The 16,580-nt window shown below is 37.9% G+C and overlaps 1 protein-coding gene across 1 annotated transcript; it reads left to right on the forward strand.

Moving 5' to 3' along the window:
• Window positions 1-2,481: 2,481 nt before the first annotated feature.
• hrh2b (histamine receptor H2b) lies at window positions 2,482-9,749 on the forward strand. Its single transcript, XM_005471935.4, has 3 exons — window positions 2,482-2,602; window positions 7,348-8,209; window positions 8,487-9,749. Exons 2-3 carry the CDS (start codon window positions 7,589-7,591, stop codon window positions 8,889-8,891), a joined length of 1,026 nt encoding a protein of 341 aa, XP_005471992.1. The 5' UTR covers window positions 2,482-2,602; window positions 7,348-7,588; the 3' UTR covers window positions 8,892-9,749.
• Window positions 9,750-16,580: the final 6,831 nt, after the last annotated feature.

The following is a 16,580-nucleotide window of genomic DNA, read 5'->3' on the forward strand; positions in this document are numbered from 1 at the left end:
CAGGGGCATCTTTACACAGCCTGCACCTGGGGTCTTGCCTGGTGTGATAGACCCCAGCCTCTATGGATCTTGTACTCAGAGCTTGTTCTTGTGCTGCCATGATTAGTGCCTCTGTGCTGTCTTTCAGTCCAGCTTTGTCCAGCCATTGGTAGGATTTCTGGGTATCAGCCACCTCCTCTATCTGCCGGTGGTACATACCATGCAGGGGCCTGTCCTTCCATGATGGTTCCTCGTCTCCCTCCTCTTTCTTGGGTTTCTGCTGCCTGAGGTATTCACTGAGCACTCGGTCAGTTGGGGCCATCTTCCCAATGTATTCTTGGATGTTTGTTGTCTCATCCTGGACTGTGGTGCTGACACTCACCAGTCCCCGGCCCCCCGTAGCCAGTCTTGTTAATGATCTCACTGAGGGGGTTCAGGCCTATGCAGAACAGCAGTGGGGACAGAGCATCTCCTTGGTAGATCCCGCACTTGATGGTGACTTGTGCTATGGGCTTGGAGTTGGCCTCTAGTGTTGTACGTAGGGCTGTGCGATATGACCAAAATCTCATATCCCGATATTAAGACATCTATCGTCCGATAACGATATAAAACCACAAAAATGTAACATTTTCTGTAAATTCTGTGAATGTCGGGCAGCTTGACTTGCGTGAAGTGTTTCCAGCTGGGCGTCGCGTACCTGGAGTCGAGTGTTTTAACTGATGCATGAAACCATACATTTTTAGACATAAGTTGTAACGGCCGCAGTTTTCTTTGTGAGTATTTATTACACAGCGTGCTGCAGGAAAAAGCCTGTTCTAACGTTTGAGTCTAAGGTTTATTTTTTTTAGCACCTGACGGCTCTTTTTTGCTTCTCATCCGTAAATACTCTGCATCTTTCACGTGATTCAGTTTATTTTGAAAAGTCTCAACAGGATCTTGAGCTTTATTGTGAAAGGTTTATGTGGAAAATAAACAAGCGGACACGAGGTGGTTTTACCGTCGTTGTTGCTAACGACAACGCATAAAAACAAGCGCTTGTCCGTCTGTAGTGTGGTTATATTAAATATAAGAGAAAGAGAGAACTTTAGGAAATTAATATATCAAAATAATGAAAAAATATTGCCGTGAACAGTTTATTTTGCGACACCACGAAACAAACGATAGCGTAAAATGAAACGATAGACGTTTTTCTATCGTCATCCGATATATATCGTTATATCGAACAGCCCTAGTTGTACGCCACATCCCCATTGAGTTCCTGATGAAGGCTCTTAGGGTCCTGTTGATCTTGTACAATTCTAGGCATTCCAGTAGCCAGCTGTGGGGCATTGAGTCATAGGCCTTCTTGTAATCAATCCAGGCAGTGCACAGGTTGGTCAGCCTGGTCTTGCAGTCTCGGCTGACTGTTCTGTCTACCAGTAGCTGGTGTTTTGCGCCTCTGGTATTCTGGCCAATCCCTTTCTGTGCCCCGCTCATGTATTGACCCATGTGCCTGTTCATCTTAGCCGATATGATGCCTGACAGGAGCTTCCATGTAGTACTGAGGCAGGTTATTGGTCGGTAGTTGGATGGGACCGGTCCCTTCTTGGGGTCCTTGGGGATCAGGACCGTCCGACCTTCAGTTAGCCACTCTCGTCAACTAGCAGCTGGTTATATATATATATATATACATATATATATAGATAGATAGATAGATAGATATAGATATATATATATATCTATATATATATATAGATATATATAGATATAGATATAGATATAGATATATATATATAGATATGTATATATGGGTTCCCTAGAATTAAAAAAAAATCCTGTTAGCAAACTGCACTTTAAATTTTGCTCTGCATTATTAAATCAATATTACCATGCAAACAAGCCAAAATGTGATAAATAGCAAGGATCATGTGCTAAACATCAGCAAGTTGCCATATCAGTTTACCAACATGAATGTATAATGCTGATTCTATGAAAAGCATCACACATGAGCAGGGTGCGGATCTTGATAATCATCCCTGAGCTGTGTAGGTCACTAAAATAACAATATGTTTATTTCCTGTGCTGCAGGTTTTTTGTTTAAATGATATGCTGCTCAAAGGATCCTTTCTAAATGCTGAGAAAAGAATAGACTTTCTAAGCAGGTGATGCACTTACTGCTATATGATCGATTGAGTGTCATATAATGACTTCTAGTCGTCTGCACTGCAACATTGTAAATGATAACAAATATACAGTTATATAATTAAAGACATATTGTTTATAATTAAATAAATAGTGGCTCACTTTTTCCAACTTTTTTCCCATATTACCTACTAACTCTATCTTGTATAAGAAAGAAAGTTGTGGGATAAGCATCCAACTCTTCTGAAGATGTGGGCTGAAATAAACTTTAAAGGGAGCAAATGAAACAATGTCACAGAACTGCAAGAAGTGCATGTGCTGATAACATCTACAAGAACAGAGCAGGCAGTAGGGAGAGAGAGAGATAGAGAGAGACAGAGAGTGAGAGAGAGAGCAAGAGAGAGAGAGGGATAAGTTTACACAGCCAGGCCTGAGGAATCAGAAGTCCATGTTCAAGGAAGAAGTGTTGGATCTGACAGGTGTTTACGACAAACCACGTGAGGTGAGGCAGTAAACATTTCTCTTTTGTGGCTGTTGTTGTGATCTTATCTGAACTGAGACGGTGCTGAGGAAGCACACAGTCATGAAAGCTTTTGCAAAAAGGGAAATTTGATGTTTCTGTAGGACACGTGTGTGTGTTTATACCAAACGGATGTGGGGATTTGATTTATTTGATTTTTATTCCTATTCAAAGGATGTTAGCTGGCATGTAGGCAGCTGGCAGTATATGTACAGGGCAACACAGAGACAAGCTGTTCTTTTTCACAAGGCCAGGCATGCTTTTGCATGTCACATGTGAGTTTTAAATGTGGATTATCAAGTTAATGGGTTTAATTTTCTGATTTTGCTGACTTCATACTTCAGATTCAGATTTGGGTAAATGACAGTGGGACTTGCTGATATTGCAGTAAACATGTGAGCCACATGAAACTCAGTCTGTGTCTTTGAAAAGACACGAGCCGTGTCCCTAATGAAATCAGTTTACTCTAAACAAGTTGTAAACAAGTAGTAAAAAAGCAAAAGTCAGAGTTTCAGAAGACAAGAACCCAATGTCACTGGGCAAAAATTATCTAACCTCTTCTAGGATTTCACTTTGGCAAATTCCCAAATGATTTACCAGACTGCTCTTCGTGGTTTCTTTTTTCAGTTGTTAAATTATTGAACTATAATGGTCCCTCCCCCGTATCCATCACTACATTCTTCTGCCATTCCAGCCAAGATGTTACTCCCTCTCATTGTTGATTTTTGGTACCTTCATTAGTTCCAGGATCAACAGGATAATTCAGGTTCTCTGACCACTGTGTGCACGATTGCTGCTGAACAGAAACATATTACCATTTCATTATTTTCATGAGATACTCTGGAGTGCAGAATTGAAGAAAGAATTTTCATGTGGTAACTGTTAGTAAGCAATGTAGTTTGATGAGCTAAAACAGGTAGCACTACTTAGTAATGGTGGCATGTAGTAAGTAGTCATGCACAGAGTGTTAGCCTGACATCAATCCCTACATCCGTTTGTTATAAACACACACACGTGTCCTACTGAAACATGGTGACCACAGATTATATCCAACTATTCACATTACAGGGGACTATTGTAAATATTACTTGGCAAGCTTATTTTTTTAATCTTTAGGCTTTTCTTCCTCTTATTAACCTCTTGCTAAGTGACAGTTTAAGAAATCAAAAATTGTTTGAAAATTGTATTTATTGATGTATTTTTTTTTTTATTTGTTTGCAAATAAAATGTTGTATTTCACCGGTTATCTCTGTGCGTTTGTAAGTTAGCAAAAGTGCAAAAAAAATCCTCCCTGACTTTTTATGGCCTATACTCAGTAAAGCCTGGTTATTATGGCTGTAAATGCCAGATGACTAAAACTCTGTCTGTGCTGTCTGTGCTGAACAAACAAAGTCCCCATGGAAACAACCTGAGGGAAATCCATTGAGATTATCAAAAACATTAAAAGGTTCGATCCTCTGAATGGCCAAGTACAGCTGAAACAAAGGCTGCTTTAAATTAATTAACTTGAAGCATGAGAAGACAAACGGTAATGTCATCATTTGAAATAATGGCCCAGTTATGAGTTCATTATGATACAATTATATTATTATATTATTATAAGTAGTTCTTAACTTCATATATTTTACAGGAAAAAAGAAATAATTACATTTTAAGTAAATCTGAGTAGTGATTAAATAATAGCGCCCAAATTTTGGAGGAAGGGAAAGTAATTTTAAGTACTGCATAAATATTTTTAAGTACTGCATAATTTCTTTGTCATTGTGTGAGGAATAAACTATCTTACATCTTAAGTAAAGTGTCATTTTTGGTAAACTGCACCTTACCTAACTTTCAGATATTTACTGTAAAAGGAAAGGAGACACTCATTTCCTGTACACTCTTATTATGTTATGTTATGTTTGAACAGTATTTGTGGAAGAAGAAAATTTAATTTAGACTTTGCTGCATCATTATGAGATCTCCTAAGTCTGCAAATGTTGAGACTTATCACATTTACACTGGTAAATTTAAAAGGCAGTCGACTCATGGAACATCCATCATGCACGTCATCATATGGAGGAACATTTAGGTGAGGGGTGTTGGCATTTTGTGTGCTTTTTTAGAAAGAACACTGTTAGCAGAACAGTATGTGTAGAGATTAAAAACAAACAAACAAACAAACAAAAAAACAGGGCTTCAGCATTTTGAAGAGTATTGTTCACAACATTCATTGTTGCCAATGAAGCCAGAAATATGGATCTGACTTTCTTTAATTAATTGATTAAATTATATTAATTTATTTTATTCAATAGGGACGATGCTTTTTAGATAATTGCAGGAAATTAAAGTGAAATGACAAAAAACACTCAACTATACATACATTAAAATGATTAAAAAATGTTAAAAATTGTTAAATGAGAATCTAATTAATTTTTAAAAAATGTGATTTATTTTACACCAAACTTTGAGGTTTACTGTGAAAAATTCTATTTGGCTAATATAATTTAATTTGAGCAATTTGGTTTCATTTAGAAGTGTGTACCATATATAACGAACCTTTCTGAAGAATGCTGACTGTCCAAATTTTGATCTACAATGTTATTATTTCTAGATACAATGGCTGTATCTAGAAATAATAACTTTCTTTCTGAGAATATAATAAAAAAATTAATTGAAAAACTTAATTACCTGTACCTACATTTACACCTGATTAGTCTGTGTACCTTGCATGTTCCTGAGACAAAACCTCGTGGCTAAATTAATCACATATCCTCTCTTCCAAAAATAGGATCTTTGAACACAGTTGTCAAAAAAAACAATAATTATTCTGTTATCATTACTTATCATTCTATTATTGTTGGAACACAGCCATAATTTCCTCCACCCCAATATAAACACCATAACGCGATATCTGTTCTTATCACTTTTGCATGTTTGCTGCCGCAGCATGAATTACATTCTGTTGTGAAACCCCTGAAGAGGCTCTGGATTGGTGCCACGAAACAAAATTGCCACAACTGTAATCTAAACATGAATGAACAGTTTGTCTTGGTAAACATGTCATAAAGTTGAGGCTCTGGTATCTTATGTTCTGTGTAAACCATGCTCACTAAACACTGCATGTGTCTCTGATGTTTGTCTAAGGCAAAAAAAAAACACACTAGTGATGAAACAGTCTATAATTGTAGACTGTTTTCATGTGTCTAATTTCTATTTTGAATGAATTTAAAGAATGATGCATGGACAACACATGAAACATGACAACATACATTATACAGATGTGATCAAATTAAATTAACTCTTACAGGAAATTGGTTTATGTTCCTTATTATTAAACTATGAGTTGCATCCATCAGCAGTGGCTCAAGGCAGGGCAGCTGTCAAGCAAGCCAAAGAAAAACAGCGCAAGTCTGTTCATTCAGGGTTTTTATTTTTTCATACTGTAAAACTGAATGTAAGTCAGGTTTTTTTTCTTTCATAAGTCATCTCATGCTTAAAGAGCTTCAATGTTTCTATGTCTTCTTATACTCTTACACTTATACTATAGTCTTTTATGACTGTTTTTAATAGCTTGTTATGCATTATGCTGATGGTAGTGCATAATATAGTGCAGCCACACTTTCTCTAGCTAGTAAAAATTAGCATCTAGGAACAGCTCTTTTTATTTCTATTTGCTGTATATTTTATAGCAGATCAGGCAGTTATGGATAGTGTAACATGGGAAAATGTCAGTGTGGGTGTCATTACTTGGGCGCATTTCGGTCTGTAGATGACTCCTTAACTGAATATACAGGGTGGGCCATTTATATGGATACACCGTAATAAAATGGGAATGGTTGGTGATATTAAAGTCCTGTTTGTGGCACATTAGTATATGTGAGGGGGCAAACTCCTCAAGATGGGTGGTGACCATGGTGGCCATTTAGAAGTCGGCCATCTTGGATACAACTTTGTTTTTTCAATAGGAAGAGGGCCATGTGACACATCAAACTTATTGGTAATGTCACAAGAAAAACAATGGCGTGCTTGGTTTCAACGTAACTTTATTCTTTCGTGAGTTATTTACAAGTTTCTCTTTGTTCACAGCCATTGACATGTCGAAGAGGTTAACACGTGAAGAGCGGATCAAAATTGTGTTGATATCTGGTCCAGAGCTCATGCTGCATTCAGTGTGTAGCACTGGGGTAGGGAAGTCCAGGCCTCGAGAGCTGGTGTCCTGCAGGTTTTAGATGTGTCCTTGATCCAACACAGCTGATTTAAATGACTAAATTACCTGCTCAACATGTCTTGAAGTTCTCCAGAGGCCTGGTAATGAACTAATCATTTGATTTAGGTGTGTTGACCCAGGGTGATATCTAAAACCTGCAGGACACCGGCTCTCGAGGCCTGGAGTTCCCTACCCCTGATGTGGTATATGATCGCCTGTTAAACTATTTTCAGTTTCAGTCAGCAAAAATTGTCAGTATTGTAGTCCACTGTCTTATATTGAATTATTTATATTTTTATGGAAACCTTATTACTTAAAAAACAAATTGAAGTGACACTATTTTATATCTACATATACACACATACTGTCAGGATTTGTACACAGCCCTGTGCATAGTTTGCTTATTTGTCATTTTCTCAGTGACCATCTGTGGTATTTTGACCTTTAACAGCGTTGGACTTGGACTTTTTCATTAAATGACAGATGTTTTCCTTTTTATAGCTTTTTAAGTAACCCCATTGTTTTTGTTTTTCACCAGGGTCATGTTTACTTCAGAGGCTGTGGCAATGTGAAACAAGAAAAGACTATGAAGGGCTTTCCATACAGAGATATACTTTTAAACCAGACTGCTGCTATACACATAGATACCATGGAAAAGACAGTCTGAGGGAACTGACAGCAGCTGAGAAACTTTGGAGATAAGTGAATGAGGCATTTTCAATATTTACTACTGAGGTACCGGCAGCAGCACTGTTCCAGTGCCAGAGAAGGAGTGCATCATGATTGCCACAGCACTGCGCTGGCTCATCCTGGTTTTTTTTATCATTCTTACCATTGGTGGTAACGTGCTGGTGTGTTTGGCTGTAGGAATGAGCCGTCGACTATGGAGAATTGCTAACTGCTTCGTGGTTTCGCTGGCAGTGACAGATCTCCTCCTTGGCCTACTGGTGCTTCCCTTGTCCGCCACTGTGGAGCTGCGCAGCGGGGAATGGCCATTTGGAGGAGTCCTGTGCAACATCTACATTTCATTAGATGTCATGCTGTGCACAGCCTCCATCCTGACCCTCCTGGCAATCAGTGTGGACCGATACCTTGCCATTTCAGCACCCCTTAGCCACTCCCGGAGAGTTACACCACTAAGGGTGACACTGGCTATCATTGCCATCTGGGCCATGTCACTAGCTGTGTCTGTTCTGCCTATACACTTGGGATGGAACACACCAGACTACAGGGTTCAAAACTTAGACTGGGCCACGGGAGGAAATGAGAAAGAGGGCTACTACTGTCAGTTTGGATGGAATAACAACTATGTTCTTCTTTATGCCTTTGGCTCATTTTACCTGCCTCTGCTGGTTATGTGTGGAATGTATCTTTGCATATTCAGGATGGCACGAGAACAGGTCAGTGTTTATTATGATTTTGTTAAAGGTCATAACTTTAAGGCTTACATTTCTTTTTGAAGATGTCTGGGCCAGCTGCTGTAGAAATACATATAAGAATAAAGATCAATTTTTTGTTACATTTTTTTTCAGTGGAAATTTAAATGGGATTTATTTACACTCATGTTGTCTTGTAATTGTAAATCCTTCATTATCAAATCAGTGACTTGGTTACGTCCCAAGATCTCATTATCTTTGTCCTCTGGCTCTCTGTCCTTCTCTTAACCAATCTTTTCAGGCAAGGCGAATTCGTGCTACCATGCCATCATTTGCACGTACAGCAACTGCAGTGGTAGCCCGAGAGCACAAAGCTACAGTGACCCTGGCTGCAGTACTCGGGGCTTTTGTCATCTGTTGGTTCCCTTACTTCACCTACTTCACCTGGATTGGAATGAAGGAAAAAACAAACCCACCTAATACACTTCACTCCGTAGTCCTGTGGTTGGGTTATTTTAACTCTACCCTTAATCCAATCCTTTATCCAGCCTTTAACAGGGATTTCCGCAGAGCCTACGGAGAGCTGCTTCACTGCAAAAGATTATATCGGAGAAAACTGCATCTTAACGGTGTAAATAAGCGATTGACCTTTACTAATGGACAAAGACTCTCTCAACAGTGTGAGGGACAGATAGACATACATTAAAAAAACACAGAGGAGAAGAACCTCACGCTACAAATGGGAAATGGTATTCCTGATGAGCCAAGATGAAATGCTATGGATGTTGTCTCACCAATAGACTCTAGAGTGGCAGCGAAATATTGCTTACTACTACTCACTTACTCAAAGTACCAGATTAGCCAATAATTTACACTGTCGCTCATTTGTAGATAGTGCCAAAGTTTGTGCAATTCCAGGCACAGTACAATAAATGTTACATAAAAGTTTTATTAATGATTAATAACACTGTTATTGGAAAATAACAGAAATCTTTACATGTTTATTTCAAGGTGCACATTTTTCTTTGATTATAATAGTGTTGAACTAAGAGAGAAGTATTGAAATGTAAGTTTTTTACAGTAGGCTTCAGTGTAGAAAAGTGGATCTGAATAGAATAAATAGATGACTCAGTAAGCTTCCCAGAAAGCTCCACGGAGACAAGTGTAGTTAAAAGTTTGCAAGTTGTTTATTTTTAAACCCTCCAGCCCTGCTATTCAAAGTAAATAAGTCACCAGCAAGTTCATTTGATATGTACAATATGTGTATGAACCCAAAAAGGACAAACAGAAGGACTTCCTGGACACTTTTACAGATTAACTGCAGTTGAACAAGATATCCTTTTTTTTAAATAAATAAATTATCAGTTAAGCTATGATAAAGACCAGCTCTTTTCTATTATCCCAGTGGACATGCGCTTCATCATTATAGCTATGCTGCCTTTATGTATTGTAAATAGATCAACAGCCATTATAACCAGATGTGAAACTTGTGCACAGTGATGATATAGACTACTGTGAAAGTCAAATCTAAGTAAATCTAAGCAAACTTTATCATTTTTGCTTACATTTTGATGTTATGAATATTTTACAGACAGTGTGCTATGTAGTGAATAATGATCTAATATAACTCTGGTTTTATATGTGTCTTTGAATGTATGAAGAAGATTGTCAGTGGGAACTTAATTAAACAAAACTCATTAACAAGGTAAGCTGGACCTTACTGCTCCAAACGCAGCTCAGAGTAAGTGCTGCATGTACATCTTCCTCCATAGGTGTTGTGGGAGGTTTCATTGGCATTTCAGTAGGACAAATGTTCTTCCAGCAGGAGAAACATTAACAGAGACTCATGAACATTTAATAAATGAACTTTCTTTCCTGGACATTACATCTGTTTTTGTGCTTTATATTAAACTGTTTATTTATAACTGCAACTGCAGAGTATGCAGCTTCCTCTTTGGCTTTTCAACATCAGATCACTTGAAGCAAGTTCCTTGAGATTAACCCTTGTCCTGTATGTGACATATATGCTCTTGTGAATGTTGATTATAATCAATATTTGTTTGCTTTGTTTGTTTAATTTGAAAACAAAATGATAGCTGAAAACATAATTCTTTGATTGCCAAGACAAAAGAATGAACTGATCCTTATTTTTTAAGCTCTGATATGTATCAGTATGTATACTGTATATTGTATTGTTTAGAAAAATACATATTATAATTAAGTACAAATAACTTATGCAAAACAACAGGTTCCATTCTTTAACCGGGAATACAAACCTAACGTAGTCTGGGTGGTCTGTGCTGCAGCTTAACTAAACCAGACTGAATATAGTGGTGAGAAAGACAATCAAGATATGAGTGCTGTCTGAAGCCATCAGCATACATGATGGGACCCAATTGTAATTTTTCGTCATGACTAAGCTGATGAAAAAGCTGATGCGCCATTACGCTCTTTATGAAAACGTATCGTTGGCTCAGAAGTGCACTAATCCAATATTGTACTTGTCTCATTATTTATTTAAGACCTGATACATTCGAAACCTTTTATAGTCTCAGATGTGCAGTCCCTTATTTTCACTCAGGGTATCTCTGTTTACCTGTGCATCGTCAGTTCCAGCATTACACCTCTACGGCCCAAAGATGTGCAAAGAGCAGCACTTTTATCTGACTGTCAATAGCTGGAGTATTATAGCTTTGGAGTGTGTCTCTGTGCAAACGGTTATTTGCCCATGTTTACGTAACACCGCACATACAGCAGCTCTGCTGATGAGGATTGCCATTTCAGCATCAGTTATCTTTGTAAATAATATTCTCTTTCACCAGTATTTAAGATGAACCGCTGGGTTAAAGGCATACAGTAAAAAAAAGAAAAGAAATGTGTGTGATGTCTGTGCAGTGGCACAGTTTCACTGCACAAAATGTTAAAAAACGCTGGGTTTTATCTGGTCACTGTTGTTTATTGCAGTTATTTTTTGGTAATGATCTTTCAAACAAAAGTCTAACTAAAGTAAACAATTTAATATCCTGTGATTCTAGCTTGAAGTGGAATCTTCAGTAAACTGTTAGTTTTAAAGCCTCAATCTTTTTTCGTTTTAGATTTGTTGTACTGGTTCTCCTTACATACACATATAGACATATAATAATGTTCTGTCCCATTTCTTTATGCCTCTCTACCTCTTTCCCCTTAAATTAGATTTCTTCCTGCTGAAAGTGAGTTTTTCCCTACTGCTTGCTCACAGGGGATCATCTTATTGTTGGGAATTTATTCTCTGTAATACTGTGGGGCATTTACCTTACAGAGTAAAGCGCCTTGAGGTTACTGCTATTGTGATTTGGAGCTACATAAATAAACTTGAATTTAGCCAAATTGCTACCATCAAGCAAAGTGTAGTTCTGTGAACCCATCATTTACAGAAGTGGAACCATGTGTCAAAACTGACATGACACAAGCTGCTAAATGACCTGATATTGCATTACAGTGCAAAAGGATCGGTCTCTAATTAATCCTCTATAGGATTAGTTGGGCCAAAATAATCCTATTGTGGATTAATTCTTTTCATAGGAGTATATTTCATAGCTTCACCCTGAGTGACTGAGCAGGCATGGGAATAGTTTTCAGAGATGATTCACCAAGATCGACTGTTTTTTTCTGGATGCCCTTAAATCAGTGAAAATATCAGTGAACAAACCATGTATTTCCAGCAGGTGGCAGTGTTAGCCAGCTTTCTTTCTGACAACTTGTTTAACATCTGAAGTGTATGTGCTTTTGAAAAGGCCTTAGTCTTTCTCCATGTGGCATGTATTGCTTAAAACAAAAATAAAACAAAGCAAACAAGCAAAAATCAACAATTATGGATTATTAAAATAACAGTAAATCAAGGGGCAGTCTGCTGATTGTGGTTATATCGCTGCAACAACTAATATCAACATATTAAAAAGAGCACTCTGACAGCATAATGACTATGAACAGCAGTCAGAGGCAGAGTTTAGCAGGTCTTTCATTAGAGACCACTCGAGTCATTAAACTCGGAACCCTTCTGGAATGTACCCAATGGGCAGCTTTGGGATTAGAAAGAGACAAAGTGAGTTTTTTATTATTATGATTATTATTATTTAATTAAGATCCGAATTGAAAGTTATGTCTCAGTCCACACTGACTCTCCTTAGGTCAAAGATAAGAAAAGAGAACTAATAGAAAGGATATCAGCTCATAATTACAGTTTTTTCTTTTGTTTTGTTTTTTATGTGCGTTTAAAAATTCACAAGCGTTCTCTAATTTTCACATAGTCTGTGCCCAGTCGCTGCCATTTGTTCATTTATTTGGTATCTATCTGTTTATTGTCTTGGGAATGTGATAAGAGCATTTAAATATCCTCATGCATTATGCAACGGAGTAGGAGGAGAAGGTATGTGGGTGGTGAGGTGCAAAAAAAAACTTAAAATAAGATTCCTTTTCTGGTTTCAGTGCCATCATGTAAGTCTGCATACGCTTGCTAATACTGCCTCTGCATGTGATTGGAGGCTGTTGGCTGGTGTTTGTTAAGTCGCACGTCCTAATTGTCCCCAGTAGACCCGAACAGGACAGCAGCTGCCATGGATAATTAAACAAATTTCTTCCGCAGGCTGCACTGGGAGTTGACGGAGGTTTTACAATTGTTTTAGAATTAACAGATAAAAGTGAAAGAACTACTCCACGCTAAACGCTTCCGATAACAGCCGCACTCCGCGTCTAGAAGCCTAATCTGGAGATATTTTGCGTTTGCACTGAAAAGGTTGTAACACGTGTTTGTGCTGTGCCTTCCTCTCTGATGCAGTACAGGCTTTCTTTGTGGAGTCAGCACTTCTGTTGTACCTACATAAGTGTCAGCTGCAGCAGAGGCAGTGCACAGATTTGCAGCTCTGTGGAAGAGCCGGAGTAACTGTACAACTTTACAGGTTTCGCTTTTAGGTTTAGAAGAAGTACTGAAAACAGGATAAAGGCATGTTATTAATAAAGTTGTGTTTTCTTACGCTATATTAACATTCTTTTCTCACTGTAGTAGCTTACACAAGATCGTCTTCCTTTATGTTTCTGTCTGGTTTCTGACTGACTTGTGCATTGACAGAGCAAAAAATAAATAAATTTTTCTATGTATACTCCGATCGTGGGCCTGTGTGTATTTTTGTGTGCCGGTCTAGCTTTTGGCTCTGCTTCTTATCTCAGCTCCATGGCTTCCCACTGTTCTTGTCACTTCGCATCGTTCTATGCGCAGATGACTGCTAAACTAAACTCCTGTAGAGATCCAGGAGCTGGTTTGTCTGAGCATGCTCAGTGCGGGGGCTTGGAAGACTTAACATCTGAGTGTGGGAGGCAGCACACTGCTGCTGCAGGGGTCAGCTGTGCGGATGCCTGCACCCAACAGCAGTTGTTTTCATACTGACAGCACTGAACAGATAACCCCGAGGAAATGGCAGAAATCTGCAGCTTCCCTCGCCAGGATCATCAGAATGAGTGCAGGAAAGAGCACCGGGGGTTTGACTTTCAAGCAATTTGATTCAAAATATGCACACAGTATTTGAAAAAGCCTTCTTTGTGCTTGAGGAATGTGCTTCACTATGGCAACAATATTTTCTGCCAACATGTGAGAAAGTATTTTATCAGTTCATTTATTCAGATTCATACATCACCATGGACACTACGAACAAACCAGTTCTTCTCTCTTCACCTACCTTTGGCTTCTTTTTAGTGATCTTTGTAGAATATTGTTGCCAACATTTTTTATGACTAATGTCACTTTTGCCTGGTACACAATGATAGATCAAGTAATTGGTTTGGGTTATGACGTTGATGAAGGGCTACACTAATAACTATGCCACAGAGCACACTCTCTAGAAGTGGTGCAGAAATTAGACCAGTGAATTATCCAAGTTCTATGTGTGTTGACATTGCCATGGCTACTAATGGTCTCTGCGGGGCAGACATGATTACAATGAGTATGTGGATGAAGCAGCAGATGAGAATGCCAATGGGTGATTTTCTGGATTCGCAAGGTGCTTTGCAGCTTTGTTGGAAAGCACATTTAATGATAAAGCAACCTGTAAAGAAATGCTTGCATTTTACTTTCCACTTTTATATTTTATGATTTATTTAATGGTCAACTTTTAGTTTGTGTTGATTTTATCTTACTTTTCAGAAGGATATATGGCACAATATTATTCAGTACCTATATTTTCTTTTAATAATAACACTTTACATTAAATACATTATTATCCTGAAGAATGAAATGGATTCTTTTAGAATGAAACAATGACAGTGCTCATGGTTTCACTTCTCACCTGACGCGTTGTCTTTGACCTTGCAAAATGTGGAATTCTTGGCTGAAAAGAGCTGAAACTGTATCCTCCAGTGATGATCTTAATGTTTGTTGATGTTTGAGGTCTTTTGTCAAATGGAGCAGTCGTCAGTGCAGGACTTTAAGGAACCAATTTTGCTTTTTAATTGATTTTCTAAATACGGAAAATCAGTAAAAGAAATATATATTGAAGGGGAAGGCACTCCCTGTCCTGTCTCCAATCCGTGAACTTAACATATCTTTTATTTCTTGCTGGCTTCATAGACTGTATATAAGACATGGAAATAGCCACCATGACATAACCCACTGTGTTGACTGAACTCTGATGATTAATGAAGATGAGGGTTGTTTCCCTATAGACTCTCATACAATCAGAAGTGTTTCTGCAACCAGCTGAGTTGTCCCTGTCTACCCATTTAAAAGAATGGCAGGTTTAAAGCTCTTTTACGCTGACTTCTCTTTTCAGCTTGTAAATTACTGCAATTTTGTGGCTACTGTGTCTGACAGCTAGCTTGAGTGCCATCCATTAAATACTCCATATCCTTTCTGTAATTTTCACAGAAGTGTCCATGCAACAAAGGCTGGAACTTGTGGAGGAGCAGTTGTTGTTTGAGCAGATAAGCCTGCAATCTGAATGACTGAAGGGAAAGAAGCAGGTTTCTGAAACAGTTACAATCTCCAGACTGCACAAAACATGGTAGAATGGAAAGTTGCAAGTCACCCTGTGATTTAACATTTAACTGATGAGTTGTCTCTTGCTAATCATAATTCTGAAGACATTGAAGAAGAGTTGAAGTGTACCATGAAGCAGCTTTTAATAACTCCTTTAGCACTAAAGCAAGAAAAGCCTACACAGAAATAATGGGGAGGACACATCAAATCTTAGATGCTGGATTAGCATTTTCACCACTGCCATCTTGGACGAGCGGTGTGTATGGAACTGTGAAACTTTTTCTCATTCCTGAAAACATGTCAACCTCAAGTTGCTAGCCAATGGCCATGGATAATCCTCCATTGTGAAAGATAGTATAACCAAGAATTCATAAATGTGACATTTTTTAATAAATGTGACATTTTGGGTCACCTTAATCAATGTTACGCAAAATGAATGAATTTCTTATCCCACAGACTTCTATAGGACTGAGTCCTTTTGCAACCACAGCTAAGTGCCATCTGGTGGCCATCAAATAAAATGCTGTTTTTAATTGCCTGGTTTTGATGCGTTTACCCAGTTATAATGACTTTAACCACATTGATTCCTATTATATGACAGTAAACCGTGTCATACAGTTCTCAAGCCTTTTATTTTTGTTGTGATTTTTTAATTTACATTTATATTATGTCTATATTAAATTATTTATACAATTTTATTGTTATTCATTGCTAAACCATGAATATATGAATTTATAGAATATGATGCATAACTGTTAACTGAAGAATATAAAGCATTTAAAGCAAAGCAATTTTTTATGCTTTTTGCATTTTACAGAATGTAATAGATCATATGCCACTCAGACTTGTACAGATGATAGAAAGTGCCCTATCAGCTGACAAATGTTAATAGACTTTTTCATTTGCAGCCATTTTGACATGAAAATAGTAGGTAAACACAGGTTTAAAGTTTCTGTTCTGTTCTAATTTGTTGCTATATTACACTGCCTGTCTTGTAGTGGTCTGTAGTCAGTTTTTGTATTGAGTGTTGTCAGCCCCTCGAGTGTTATTTGTTTGGCCAGTCACAACACACAATTCTTTTTTTTACCCTTGTTAGCCCTTTAGTAAAATTAAATGTAAACAACCCTGTCCTGTTATGTGTCTTCTTGTTATAATAAGGCATTATGATACTGCAAAAAGTGCCTTTTTCATATTTTCTAATTGAATTTTGATTGCCGATATCCGCCACATATTCTTTTTGGCAATGTGGCCAGCTCTGTGCTTCTATTTTTACCATGCCACTCTTTGAGTAAAGTGCACCTCCCATGGGATCGAAACAGAATTGTGCGAACAACCACCTCAAGTCACGAAAGCTATGGTCTTCCTACTTAAGCTTCCTTTATTTATTTTCTT

Source organism: Oreochromis niloticus, linkage group LG10, assembly GCF_001858045.2.
Source record: "Oreochromis niloticus isolate F11D_XX linkage group LG10, O_niloticus_UMD_NMBU, whole genome shotgun sequence".
Lineage (NCBI taxonomy): Eukaryota > Metazoa > Chordata > Actinopteri > Cichliformes > Cichlidae > Oreochromis > Oreochromis niloticus.

Bases quoted from the DNA above. Each gene is read 5' to 3' on its own strand.
- hrh2b (XM_005471935.4), top strand. From the start codon at position 7,589: ATGATTGCCACAGCACTGCGCTGGCTCATCCTGGTTTTTTTTATCATT. The intron at 8,210-8,486 runs GTCAGTGTTTAT...CAATCTTTTCAG, and splicing joins TCAGGATGGCACGAGAACAG to GCAAGGCGAATTCGTGCTAC.